This window comes from Vidua macroura, chromosome 1, assembly GCF_024509145.1.
Source record: "Vidua macroura isolate BioBank_ID:100142 chromosome 1, ASM2450914v1, whole genome shotgun sequence".
NCBI classification, from domain to species: Eukaryota; Metazoa; Chordata; class Aves; order Passeriformes; family Viduidae; genus Vidua; species Vidua macroura.
Window position 1 is genome coordinate 24,496,266 of NC_071571.1, and position 14,778 is coordinate 24,511,043.

The window sequence follows — 14,778 nt, forward strand, 5'->3', positions numbered from 1 at the left end:
AGAGTGCAACTGCATTATAGGACAAGTGATGAAAGAAGACAACAGCCAGGCTGGCCCAGAAAGCAGAACCGAGCCCACTGAAGAATGAACAGCTCTCATCTCCTCCAGAGAGGGACAAAGAGACTGACATGTGTTGCCCAAGGGTGACTAGTCTCCAGGTACACATTTCCACATCTGGTTGAGTAAAATGAACCAGACCAAGCCAGTACTTAGGTGTAACATGACTTCCCTCACAATTCTCTCAGGACATCCCAGTAATCTAATCTACTGCAGTCAGAATCACAGAATTCAGAATTACAGAATATTCTGAGTTGAAAGGGACCCACAAGGATCATGGAGCCCAAGTCTTAAGTGAGTGGCATGTACAGAGCTTGAACCCACAACCTGGCATTACTAGCACCCTGCTCTAAACAAATTCCCAGCAGGGAAATGATTTGAGGAAAATTCTGAAAGCCACCTGTGACACATTCTGGTTTGCCCTTTCTTTGTCAAGGTAGGCTATGGTAATGATCCAGCTCAGCAGACAAAAATAAGAGTACCATGATAACACCTGACCTCATAAGTGTGAATTTCTGACATAATCACAATTGTCTGTGGGAATAGCAATTTCAGAGGATCTGAAACCAGATTCCTATTGCCTTGGAATCACATGAATGTCAAGAGGCTGCAGCTGTAAGACAATCCATCATTAGTAAAATTTCCAAGCTCCTTCCACCTATGTGCCAAAACTGAGAAAAAACTGAAACAGAGGCAAACTTCACTCTGCTAGTCACCATGGCATAAATGAAGACTCAGGTATCTGTGTCAGGAAAAACACTCATTTTACAAAGAGATTAAATTTTAAAAACATTTGGGTTTACTCATGTTTACTCAAAACTTAACCAATGCTAACAGAAGCTTATTTTTTCTTCAAAGTGAGTCTTAGAAATAGCACTCTCAAATAAATTAAAAAGTTTATTAATGAAACAGCCTTTGATTATGTGTGCACTGTACAAAGGTTTTCCTATTTTCCTATTATAGGAAAATAGTCATATTTATATAAGCTGGATGCATTTATTCCTTTTCACTGTTGATAAGCATGTGTGGCTGAATGCTCTCTCTCTTCTCACCCCTATCAGATTGCTTACACATATTCTAACCTGTGATAACCAGTCTTTTAGCTTTAGTATATAGCAAAACCATACTTAAGAAATCACAGCTCCTTCTCTAAAACTGATCTGTCTGCTAACATTAAACTGTTCCTAAATATAGGAAGAAGGCTGAAGCAAAAGGACTATTCTTAAAAATGAAAGAAGACAGTATTATGAAGTCTCATATTTGATTTAACCTTCTATTTTGTCTTATATTTACTATATGCTTTCACATTGCTCCTTCATATAACCTGATAACATGCTATGTCTCAAACAGCGACCAGATAGATAGCATTTTTAACAGACAATAAATTTCCACAATTTCATATTTAATGCAAAAGTGAAGAAACACTTCTTAATATCAGATATATATAATGGGTTACTACACCTTCCCAAATTAAGTACATTTTTTCACAATACACAATTATATGCATTTTTTTCACAAACAACCACAAACTAGAATATTTTAGAAGTGTAGGACTACACATTTTATTTCATTTGAAGATATTTCAATAGAAACTAAAACCTATCTTGTTTATCTCATATGTTGAAACACAAGGTATGCTAAATAGACTCCAATTTTTATGACAATATTTTTTCTGTATCTGCATATAATATGGAAGATCTTAGCATCTCATACCAGGCTTTGGGTAAGGAGGAAATTCCCCCTTAAAGTACTCTCTCTCCAAAACATGAACAAACAGAACTCCAGCAGAAGGGTATACATTCCGATCAGAGTGCACCTTAGACAGAATTGTGTACACTGAAAAGCAGAAGGAGAGATAAGAGACAGAAAAAAGGCAAAAATGAGACATGCTCCAGGTAACTTCATGCATTTCAACAGCAATGCGGGCATCTGGGAGAAGGAAAGCAACAAATATTAGGCACCTGTTAATAAGATTTTTAAAAGGTTACGTACATTTAAGAACAGAACACAGAGCAAACCCTCTCTTTGCCCAACAGGATCCTTTCCAAGGCTGCAATAAACAAAACTGCCTATCTCAAGATTTCGAAAGTTGTATAAGCTCTTTTCTTTTATAGTAATTAAAAAAATGAGGAAGGCTATTGTAATTTTATAGTTGGTTTATTTTTAATATTACATTAATAAAAGTACATTAAATGAATAACACAGTCATGTTTTCCTGATATTTTACATATAGAGAAAGCAACAGAGGAATACAGAGGAACCTTACCAATCGACAGTTGTCATTCCCCACTGAACAGAAATGGCAGATTTTTCAATTCTTGTGCAGAAAAGGACATAACAACTCACTTCAGCTGATTTCTACGAGTTCTTACAGCTAGACTTTCTCAGACCACCAGGGTAAAATACTCAAACTTTGGTTAGAGAGCACTTTACTGAAGATGTTGGGCTTGTATTGAAGGATAAAACAAAAGAACAAGGGTATTTATAGGCCAGTCAGGTGAAACTGATTCCAAACAAAAAAAGTGAAGCCACGTTTTACAGGACTGAGAATCAAAAATGGAAAGAAAATTCAAAACAATCAGCATACATAAAAGCAATAGGGTGGGTTTTATTTAGTACAAAATTCACTGACAAGGGCATAGCTTTTTTAGGTATAACACATTTGATGCAGAACTACATATATATTTTAATGAATTAGAAGAATTAAGAAATCATTACAATAAATGAGATGATAAGAAGCCACTTTATCAACAAATTTCAACATGTAAGTATAAACAGAGAATACTGATTTAGTAGGTGTTTCTCAAGGTGTCTTAATAAGATTGATTGTAGCTCGTATGACTAATTTTATTACTACTGAATTTTAATTTAATGCCCTGAAAGAACTGATCATTGCTAATAGATTTTGTCAGTGAGATGAAGATTACAAGAGTAGTAGATAGTAAGCCACAGACAATCACACACAGCTACCAGCCTTGCTTGCCAAACTGGAAGAAACTTCATGAGAAATGACATCTCCAAAGGCAAATTATAGGCCATACAGCACGGAGGTGCTGACACTGGGAAGACAGACTCCAAAAGAGAGTCACTTCAGAGACATTGTAACAAACTGATAGGAATAAACTTTTAGGTCCCAGAAGTGCAAATTTCAACCTTGGATCAATAAGCAGGACACATTTGAAATGTGGATAAATCTCATGTAATTCTTCAATGCTGGTGTAATTTTTTTAATCCTGGTATAATTTCTCCAGCCTTATAATTATACCAACTTTCCTACTTGAGATCTGCTTAAAAAGGCACCATTAATTAGGCATTAATCACAGGCATTCCAGCCCTTGCACCACGTTCTCTGAGTGGAATTTCTCTCACCTAATTTTAGATGCCTACAGAAACAACATCCACCACTAAGTTAGTCAGGCTCCTTTTATAGTCAGTGAAGAAGAAACAGATGCTTCTAGGGGTTGATTTATTTGATTTCTCCTGTAAAGTGAGATGAATCATGTCCTAGATTCCAGGCTACACTAACTAGATCTCCATGGACTGCAGAGGCATCTGAGAGGAGATGCAAACATCTGTAATGTAGACCTCCACGTTTAGTTACGTACTCCCCACCCTTCAGGCTTAATGTTGCAGAATGTGTAACTCTGGATATACTACTGATCACATTCCACAGCATATGCTTTTTTGAAAACCACTTTTAACACAATACTGAACAGAGCACCTTTCTAATAATTTTATCTTAGTGACAAAATTAAAATGATCCTGAAATTTGAAGTGTTACAATCCTGTATGGTTAATAAAACAGTTACTGTAATTTTCATTATGTAGACTTACATACAGTAACATCATTGATTTACTTACTTAAAATTAGTAAATTATTATCCAAACAACCTCTGCATTCAATTCTGTGAATGAGCAGTAAACAGTACAAGGAAGTTCACTAATTTCCTTTAAAATGTCTTCAAGAAAAGCTGAAAAAGTAACATTAATAGAACAGAAGAGCTGACAAAAATATGATGTCTGGCTGAAAGTGCATCAAATACCTAGAAAAGTTTATTTTTCCACTTCTGATACTTTTCCTCTATGACAAAAATCCATTTCAAACAGGAAGAGCAGTGAAAAAGAAATGTGCTTTTTTTCCTCAGTAAGCAATTCTTTCAGGAAGAAGTAAGCATAATAGAATCAGCAGTTACTGAAAAAAAAACCCATATAACACTTATTTTGTCTGCTATAGGAAACCTATTACCACCACTAAATGCCTGCCCATTCCTAGCAATGAGACATTCCCTGCTGCTGAAATAAGTATACCAGTAAGGATTTGATGCAGATATAAAACAATGATCTTGGTGGAAGTCTAGAAACAACTCTCAGAAGGAAAAATCCCAGAAACCTGTTTTATCTTGTAATGACAAACACATCATAATGACACAAGCATGGTGATAAAAAACTGAGAAGTTCTTGCCCTCCTTGTCAAAGATGTCCTCTTTGTTTCCCCCCCAAGAAGTTTCTTCAAAACCAGAAGGAAAATGATGAGTCTTCAGTCTACTACAGCTATCACTAGCTTTTCAATAATGAAACAAGTGAAATGCTACTTTCTTCACAAGCTTTTAAAACCCTCAATTATTTTCATGAGCCTGAGACAAGATGAATGTGCAATCATCATCTTGGGTGATCTAGGGATGAAACAGAATAGATACTAATAGACACTAATAGATACTAATCTAATACAGCAGACTGCCAGCTGTGAATTGTCTGGGCAAATTCCCTGTGGTAGGTAAGAGTCTCAGGGACTGTGAAAAGCTTCTGTAATATTAATCATGGGAAATTAAAAATCTTCATTACTTAGGAACACATCAGATCCCTGCTAGAATCAGCTGCCATTGACAGCACTGCTTTCCTCTTTCTTGTTTCCAGATCACTTGGAGGACTTTCTGTAGATTCCAAGATCTCCTTATAGGTCTTGAACACAGACACAGCCAGGAATTCAGACAGGATTTTATCAGCCTGCATCTCAGAGCCTGTTACCAGAAACAGAAAACCCCCATCTCCAGAAATTTCACCATGTTGGTTGCAGCCTGTATGCCGATGATCCTCAGGAAAGAATTCACCTGGAAATGTTTGGGGTTTTTTTCCTAGAAATTGCAATTGGTTCTCTCCCCACTGATATTTAGCAGATGAAGAACAATCCCAGAAATAACTTGATCTGGAGGCCAATCCAGAGTGCCTGCCTAGATGAGCAACAAGTGCAAAGCTTCGTCTCAGCCAGTGTGCACTAGCTACAGTATTTGATGTGTACTTGCATAAATGACAGTAAAATAGTCTTTTTACAGTCATGCGTGAGAAGACTTTTTTAAATTGTTACAGAGAAGTTATTGTATTAAGCAAACTGCAGAAGTGTCTTCAAGCAACCAGCCATGATAAGAAAATGTGCAGTATTAGGTATAAATACAGCCATTATTTCAAGCAAAGCTACAGGAAAAGTCAGGGAAGACTAACAAGAACACACAGGTCTGTGAATATTTGAAGATTGAAGAAATGTAAAGTTTTCCAAATTACTTACCTTAAAATAGCACCCTACTCCTAAAACAAGGACATGACTGGAAAAGCAAGAGTAATATTAAAAGCAGGTTTGCTTGAACCAACAGGGTATTTAAATTTACAACCTAAACTCACCATTCTTCTGAACAGCCTTTATTCTGCTGATAACATAACTGTGGGCTCGCTTAGTCGTCCAGTTAACAGTTCCATTATTGCCATCAGCAGAGCTTAGCAAAATAGCTTTTCACAACAAAACAAATGCAAAAAAAAAAATTAGTCAGATCAACAGACTGCCACAAACAATCTGATCAGATGGGATCAGACACCTCCTACATCATGTTTTAGTTTTAGTCAAGATTTAGGAACCACAGGTCAAAAAACAGAGGTGTTTGGTTTGAATATATAAATATATAATAACCTGTCCGACAATCATCTTTTTGACACCCATTTTTCCAAATAAGCTAAGTTTACACTAAATACATAAGCCTCTGCAGACACTTCTGCTGACATAATTGTAATGATAACAAAGATAAAGAAGACTATTCTCTAATAAATATGTTTGCACTGACAAAACCTCACATACAGGCAAAAATATATAAAGTAGCTTTCACTGGAGAGGTATATTTTGGTCAAAGTAGGAAAACTAAAGTAAGCAAGCTTTGCTTTTATAATGATGCTTATATAAAGACACATGGGGCTGATTGCCTTGCAGGCATAACCAATAATCAATTTTGAAAAAAGAACCCATTAAAAATGGCTGCCTACATCCCACACAACTAGAACACAGCCTGAAATCAGCTGGATACATGCAGCTGAAGGTGGAAGTTTTAAGTGCAGTGAGGAGCAAATGATTACTGGAGACAGAAAGCAGCTGTGGAGCTGACAGAAAGACTCCATCTCACCAGCAGCAGAGGTGCCTGAGAAAGCTCCCTTCTCACTTTTTGTTCCTGTTCTTCTGTGATGAATAATAGGTATACCAGCTGTACAGTCACATGCCAGCTGAAAGTGCAGAGGGAAGGAGCTGCAGTCAGATGCTAGGAAAGGGAAAGTGGCCATAATGAGTAGGTATTTTTATTTTGAAATTGTTTGGGAGTGAGAACTCATGTCAAACCCTGGATCAAAGATATTTTTGGACTAGCATCTTAATATCCTTGTAAAAACAGCAATACCAGAAACATCAAGGAGCAGTACTTGTGTACAGATTAACCCGTTTGCAGGAAGAAATGAACACTTATTGGAAAACATGCACAGTACATGAAAGAAACCTAAACATCTGTGGGAAGTTCTGACCTGTTACACCAGGCAGCTATTAAATTACTGATAAGACATTGTTCAAACAGAATTCAGGAGGCCAAACAGATCTGGCTTAAGCAGTAATAAATGTACACCACACTCAAGCTACAAATGTAGGACAGATATCTATTATTGATAATTTACACAAAGCATCTAAAACTGAATTGAGGATGAAGTGTAATTTTAAAAATGTATTTTTAATGCACCTTTAATTTTATTATTTATTAAATCTAATAATTTGATTAATGCAATAATTAACATACCAACACTATAATATTTCTAACAACTTTTTCCGTGCTGAACTGATCTGCACATATTGCAAGTCTTAATATAATAACATCCTAGGGACTGTGAAATTTAATACTGCATAGGACTTTGTGTAAATATTAGTAATTTATGAAAAACTCAAGAAATTCTTAAAAAGATCAAATAAAGTTGTTCCATTATTCCAACAGGATGAGCTGGGTAATCAGAGGCTTGTCAGCTATAAACCAGCACCAGTACCAGACAAAAGTAATTAATACAAGATTAGATAACTAAATTATTAAATGAAGAAAAGTATTAGCATTATCACAGTCCTTGTCAAAATTATTATACTTATCACAGTCCTTATTTAATCCTTATTAAGGATTTAATGCATCTTTTTAGACACTTTTGGTGAGCCCACAAGTTTTTCCTAATAAAGACAGCAATAATGACATTACCCTTAGCTACACAGCTTGTCACTTAACACTTCCATTGAAAAAGTAGATACTAAATCATTTTAGCATATTTAAATGCAATTTAAAAAAGAAAAAAAAATACAAGTTCCACAATATGCACAATATGTTTTTCAATATAAATGATCAGTAAATGTCTTTCATTTGGGTTCCAAGTTGTGCTAGGTTTGGCTGTGTGGATTGAAGAAGGTACCTGTCTACCTCTACATGCATTTCATAGAGGAACTGGAAAAGAACCAGTATGCTTATTTTCAGATCCTAGAGTTTATAGTGTGAGGTTTTCATATATATCACCATTGATTTGATTTCAAGTGACAGATGTGAAAATCAAAAGAATAGGGCTGCTAAAACGTTGATTTCTTATATGAGTTTTCTAGTGGGTCTCGCAAAGTTTTGGCACTAGCCTTACGTAACTGGGGTGGAGAGAAGAGAGGCAGGATAGAGATGGGGAGGGAGACAAAGAATGACTTGTATGTATCAAATATACTGATAGAATTTGCAGGTAAAAACAAAGGCTAGGAGACTGACAAATAATAGAGCTGACAGAACAGTCTGCATTGTCTGGTAGAAAGGTGATCAGCAATGTGCAGTTCAATAGAATAAAATGTAACTGCACAGCAGGAACAAAGGCAGCAGCATGCCAAACACATACTGTGAGCACACAATTCAGGGATGCTCAACTTGGGTAACAACCTAGAGATGTAAGTCAGGCTGAACAGAGCTTTCACCAGAACACTGGCTAGAACAGCTGACATGTAAACAGCAACATCAAGGAGGAACATGCAGACTTTATTTTTATACTTGACACAGATATGATCACTGTTCAAATGCTCGGTCTAGCAGAACCTTCAAGTAGCAACTGACAACACGAGGAAGGCTCTGGGAAGACCTGAATATGATTAAAAGATGACAAAAGAGACCTTATACTACAGAATGCAGGGATTCAAACTATGCATTTTATCAAAGAGACAGTTTAGAATTAATTTAATCAGCCTTGTACTCACGATGAAAAGAATGCTAATAGTGTCAGGTTCTTCAGTGTGTTACACATGTTGCCACAGTTGCTGGAGAAGCCACCACTGCCTTCAACAGCAAGAGCAATTCATAGCTCTGTGCCTGGGACTTGAACATGCCCAGGTGAAGCATATCACAGTTTTTTCTTCTTTATGCAATTATATTTTCTTTAAATTATTCTTTAATTATAATTGTGTTGGTTATAAATAAAAATCACATTTATATTAATTTATATTCTTTTTTTTTTCCCTTTTTAAAGTATATTTGCATAATATTTAGCCACTAAATATTTAACAGAGTGGATACCCACAACAATTTCTGACCACATAACAATCAGAAAAGGACACTAGTACCATGGACCAATTTCACCTTCCCCATTTCTTTACTGCACTCTGATCTCCAAACAGTATCCTGCACCTCTACCTATCCTCTTACTCCTTCTTTGAAGCAGGATCTCAAGCCCATCTCTCCTACTATTAAAGCAGCACATAGCTCAAGCTCTCAAATCCAGCCACTTCTCCTCTCTCCTACACCTCCACCTTCCCCTAGGACCTGACATAAACAGATGTTTGTTACTTTGATGCCACAGGCCAGGGACTCGGGCCATGCTTACACTGCCCCTCTTGTGGCACAGCCCCATTGCAAAAAGCTACCCTTGCACTCCTCTACTGCATATGCCATCTGGCTCAGTCCTTCCTCTGAATTCTGAGCTGGAAGTGCAGATCCATACACAGCACATTTTTTCTGAAGGACTGTTGATAACTACACAGCAAAACAGTTAGAAACTGACACCATAAGTTGAAGTGAAACATCTGTGAAGAGAGAACCACCTGCAAGTTGCTTGGCCGACAGCTGAAATCAAAGCTTGTAGCCAGACAGTTACTGAGGATCCACTGGTGGCCACACCAGATACTTGCTCAGTTGGTCATTTGCTCCATAAAAGGAGGCAGAAGTTGCAGCACTCACCTACTCTCCCTCCTCTTCCAACTTCCATGCACTGTCCTCTTGCATACTAGGTAGTATATGGCAGAAATTTACTATTAATTAGAAGGGATTCTCTCAGTGGAAATTCACATTGAGACTGGGTATTTTTTAACCCTCTTCAACAACAGCTACTATGTAAGAAACAGGAATTAATTTGTGTTAGTTCTCCATTGAAGTTTGCTCAGATCCCATCTACATTCCTGTTATTTAAACTGTTTAAAAGTCCAAATCAACCCCAGAAATGTTTCTCGGCTCTATTCTTATTCATCTTTACTCAGTAGGCAATAGTTTTCCATCTGTTCCTGTGCTATCCACTGGTTACTGTAACATCAGACCATTTCTCCTAAATCATTCAAGGAAAGTAACCAAATAAAGCATTTGTCAGTCTCCCTGTTAAACTTCAGTATTTGCATCCACGGGAATGCTACAAATTAACTACTGGGAGAATAAAACCCTCATGATTCATTAACAGTAGCATTTACCCACCACCACCATTCCCCCTCCTACTGCAGGCCTGACAAGAGAACCAAGTTAGGTTAGCATTTCCACAAAGGTGAGGAAAACACTGTCAGTTCCTGTGATTCCAGCCCGAGTGTAACCAAGAGGTATGGCCAGGCCACCCTGGTGGCCTGCTATTCCAGGATGTCTCCTACATTTCTATCATCTTTTGATACGAACTATCAGGGTATCCCAGCAATTGCACTCCAGATTTCTGAGGTGGCAATTGTTCTGAAAGACTAAGGGATTCAGAAAAGCTGTTGATTTCAATACACTAAGATTTCTGTTTGCTCAGTAGGTTGTTCTTTCTAACTTCTCATTTTCATGGCTTGGAGTGTCACTAAAATAACCTACATTTAAAAGGCATTTTGGCTATTTGTGCTGCAATTGTAACAACTTTAGACACAGATTCAAATTCCTATGGAAGTAATCAAAACTAGCAACTCCCTTCTTTCATCTAGAAGTCTGCCAAGGAAGACACTCTAAACTCAGTGACGGTTGTAAATTTATCACTCTCTATTCAGGAAGAATCCAAAAGCTCTTCAGATACTGAACAAACCAGATACTCTTGTCTAGGTTTTAAATCATTTTTTCTTTGATTGGAAATAATCTTTCTTCTAAAGAAAGGGTTTTACTTCAGTGACTGCAGTTCCTGAAGTACTTTAATGAACTTCCAACCAAATCTAAAAACATTAAGGAGCAAAAACAACCCTCTCTACACACTGAACAGTTACATCTTCTGCCATAAAGCTGACTTCTTATTGTCTGGCCTTAGGACCTCTAAGATATCTCCATGTACTGCCTATAAATAATGTGTTTCTGTAATGAAAAGCATATTAATGGAACAGCTACTTTTCCCCTCCTGTAATTACTTATTCAAGTAAGTACCTATTGACAGTAGATTGTCTGTATTGACCTGGCTCAGATTACTAGTACAGACAGCATCTTCATAGGCAGGCAGACATCCAGAGGCTGTCTGGAAGGAAACCTGCTTCTCTGCCCTTATGCTTGCACCCATATCAGGAAAAAGGGCAGGTGTGCTGTGGTGTTAGTTTGAAAACACCAGACCATCTGTGAAATGTTCTGCCTCCTTGCACAGGGTGCGGCTTAGCAGAGGAGTGTTGCCAACGGCACTTCTGCTGTCAACAGCAGGACAAGTGCAGGGATCTGGTTCAGCCTCCTGGATCCCCGCCCCAGCCAGCGATTTCACAGCTGTTTTAAACAGGCACGTCTGCAGCTCTGCTCAAAGGAGGCACTCCCAGCACATTCTTCATCACCTAGCACACACCAGTGGAAACAATCCCATACCAGTCCTGGGCAGTACATACACTTCACTGAACTGTTTTTGTGGGTCGACTAGTTTTGAGCCAGGTGACCCAATCCTTAGTATCACTGTACGCGTTGTTTGTCACCAGGGAAAGCAGCAAATAATCCCTAGCTGTGCAAGGGCTGGAGAATGCTTTCTGGCAGCAGTGCAGCCTCATGACAAATTAATGTGACCACATAACCACAGCTTGCAAAGTGAGAACTAATGAGCTTCTTCCTCATTTTGACCCCTTTATAGGGAAAGGAGGATACAACTCCATTGCTCTACAATTCCCTATTCCTGGGACGAAACAAGGGTTCCAGGGACAACATGGGCACTGACAACTAATTCTAAGTGCAGAAATACAGGGCAAAACCACTGGCCACAGTCACTCAAACAAAGTTTTGATAACCACTCTCTCTGCAGATACACAATATGGGGGCAACTCATCGCTCTGCCAAACTAATATGACAGACAGCTCTACTAGTGTAATTTAGCAAACTTCTAGGAAGTCTGTTACTATAAAGCTAGAGTCAAAGAACGCCTAATTAGTTTCTAGTAGAAATGCTTAATCCTATATATCACTTCTTACAACGAAGTCCCATGTTTTCCTAGCAGTGAAGCATCATCAGCTTGCATTTGGGAGTCAATGCCTTCAATTTGACTACTATACCAGACCCCTAGGAGCAGCTGAAATCACTCTTACAACCTTTAAATTCTTAATTCTCATGAAATTCCTGGATGATGAAATAGTATTTTGCCTCAAGAAGGACAGGGAGAAGTGAGAGGCAAACAACCCTTCTGACTTGTGACAGCAGTTATCCTCCTCTAGAAAGCCTTTTTTCATACATCTTTAAGAAATGCAAAAAGCATAAGTTAACTTTCTTCTGTAGATGAAGTGCTACAACATAAATGGAAAAAACTAATCCATATTAGTTAAGGAGAACTAAAAGAACTCTATTTAGAAGTCCTGTGCTACTTCTCACATGCCATTTTGTCTGTCAGATGTCTCTTGCCTTATTAAGTAATGCTGCAGTACTGTACAGTTTACCTAAGATCAGGATTCAAAAGAATGGATTTTCATCCTGGGCAATGCATCTTTGAGCCAGCAGACAAGACTGGAACTTCTTTACTTAGGAAGAATGGAGGGGAGCTCAGGTGAGCTCCTGGGACAGCTTCATTCAGATCAGGAACATACTACAAATCTCCACCTTGCCGAAAAATAAATTTTATATTGATATCTCTTAAAAGAATGTAACTGAACTGAAGTTCATTCCTCCTTTTTTACATCAGTTTCAAACCACATATTCTTCTGTTTTAACTAATGAAATCTCACTGAACCAACCTTAGAAAGGTCTAAGTGGAAAAGTTATCATGAAAAAACTTTAAGACCTCTTCCCTTACCATGTAGCCTGGAAAGGACTTGTAGATTAAGCTCACAACTCAGATTTTATAAGGTCATTTAGTTGACCTTTGTAAAAAACATTATTTCAGTTGATACTGAAAGCTTATTCTCAATTGTCCTAGTTCTTGCTTGGTTGCTATGCCACAATCAGTCATGGAGGGGAAGGCAGAAGAGGTAGGAAAAATTTCCAGAAAAGGGAAAAGCAGTGTGTTGCATCTAACAAATGAAGTTTTATCCTCACATTGAACAACTTCGCACTTAAGTTCTTACCACATCTTTAATATATCCAGTGCCTCATGTCAATTCTGCTACCAATAACCTATGACAAGTATGGTCATAAATAAAAGAAGGGTACCTAGAGGGTACCTCCTCCTAGGGTATTAGGAGGGTACCTAGATACTATTCAAGAGAATATAGAGCAGACTGCTTGCAGATAACACACCACTGACCTCTCAGAACTCAAAATAACCCAAACAGATTTCCTGCTGTTAACTTACTCCTGGTGTAACAAGTCTCACAAAGGCAGTCCTGTGGCTGGCCTGCTATTAAGTGTTAGGTGTTTGATGTATTTCACTGTGAAGAACCTTGTAGGTGAAAATCCTGCCTACTGCATGAAAGCTATTATTTAGCTTTCAGGGACCAGGATCAAGACTTTTTCTGAATTCCTAATTCTGGCTCGGTTGGTCTAAGTGGTCAAGATGGGAAATAACGGAGAAGAAGGGCAACACAAAAGACAACTCCGTACTCACAACAGCCCGTCTCTCGCGTCAGGCACCAGGTCGGGGGACCGGAGGAGCGCAGCGGGCCCGGCCCAGTCCCCGGGAGCGGAGCCTCCCGCGCCATCCAGCGATTCTGAGGCAGGCCTGGCTCCCGCGCCCCGCCGGCAGTCCCGCTCCGGTGTCACCCACCGCCCCCGGGCTCCCTCAGCCCGGGCCCCCGCCGCGTTCGGGCGCGCCCGCCGTGCCGGGAGGGGCTGTGGCGGTCCTGGGGCGGGGGCACGCAGGCCGCATCCCCGCACCGCCTGTGGAGCGTCCTCCGGGAGCCGCGGGAGCCGCGGCATGGGGGGATGCTGGGACAGCCCAGACCCCGCACTGACAGGGGGCACGGAGCAGCGGGAATAGGGCGCGCAGCGAGCCGCAGCCGGAGGGCGAGGCGGGGGGGCGGTTCCGCCGGGAGGGGACACCAAGCCCAAGCAGAGGGAGCACCGCGGCGCAGGCCGGCCGCTGCGGGCGGGGCCCGCCGCGGGGAGACGCGCCGTGACCGACCTGTCAGCAGGAGCGTGGTGAGGGCGCTGTGCGGCCACGGACCCGCCGCGCAGCACCGCATCGTTCCCCGCTCCTCCGCCTGCTGCTGCCGACACCACCGCCGCCGCATCCTCTATGCCGCCAAGTACCGCTACTCCTGCCGCCCCCGCCGCCTCGCCCCGCGGCGGCCGCAGCATCCTCCCCTTCCCGCCCCGCTCCTCCCCGCCCCGCCCCGGCGGCCGTCTCCAGGCAGCGCGGCCGGGAAATGCTGGGCATGCCGGGAGGAGCCTCTCGCCGCCATGGCGGGGTGGGCACGGGGAGTGGGGCTGCTCGGTGCGGGCTCCGCAGGGAGCGGGCTCCGCGGGACACGGTTCCCCTCAGGACGCGGGCAGAGCGCTTGTGGCCCCTGGCGGAGGCGGGGGCTGCCCTGCCCTGCCCCGCCCCGCGGTGCAGATGTGGCGGGACGAAGCCGTGGTGACCCGGGTGGAGGGGCAAGGCAGCGGCTGAGGTGCCCAGCCCAGCCTAACCCGCGCCTTCCCTTGGAAACCCGGCAGGGGAGGGTGGCATCCCACGCCTCACAGGCTTGCCTGGTGCACACGGGTGTGCTGTGCTCTTGGAAAAGATCGTGGCGAAAGCCCTCCCAACAGCAGGTTTTTAAACACCTTACTCTGTCATAGTGGAGAGGGTCCACCAGAGGGTTAAAAAGATGATTACGGGTCT

The 14,778-nt window shown here is 40.9% G+C and overlaps 1 protein-coding gene across 10 annotated transcripts in view; it reads right to left on the reverse strand.

Moving 5' to 3' along the window:
* SGCE (sarcoglycan epsilon) overlaps window positions 1-14,249 on the reverse strand; it is a 32,973-nt gene extending 18,724 nt beyond the window's left edge. For 3 of the 10 annotated variants that reach the window (XM_054000191.1, XM_054000107.1, XM_054000017.1), the window contains exons 1-2: window positions 14,080-14,249; window positions 1,771-1,893 (exon numbers count right to left, since the gene is read on the reverse strand). In XM_054000191.1, the coding sequence (XP_053856166.1) occupies window positions 1,771-1,893; window positions 14,080-14,188 (232 nt within the window). In that variant the 5' untranslated portion in view covers window positions 14,189-14,249. Of the gene's footprint in view, window positions 1-1,770; window positions 1,894-5,730; window positions 5,836-14,079 lie in introns of all 10 variants that reach the window. The other 7 variants (XM_054000495.1, XM_054000430.1, XM_054000342.1 and 4 more) reach the window with 5 other exon arrangements.
* Between the last annotated feature and the right edge of the window lie 529 nt (window positions 14,250-14,778).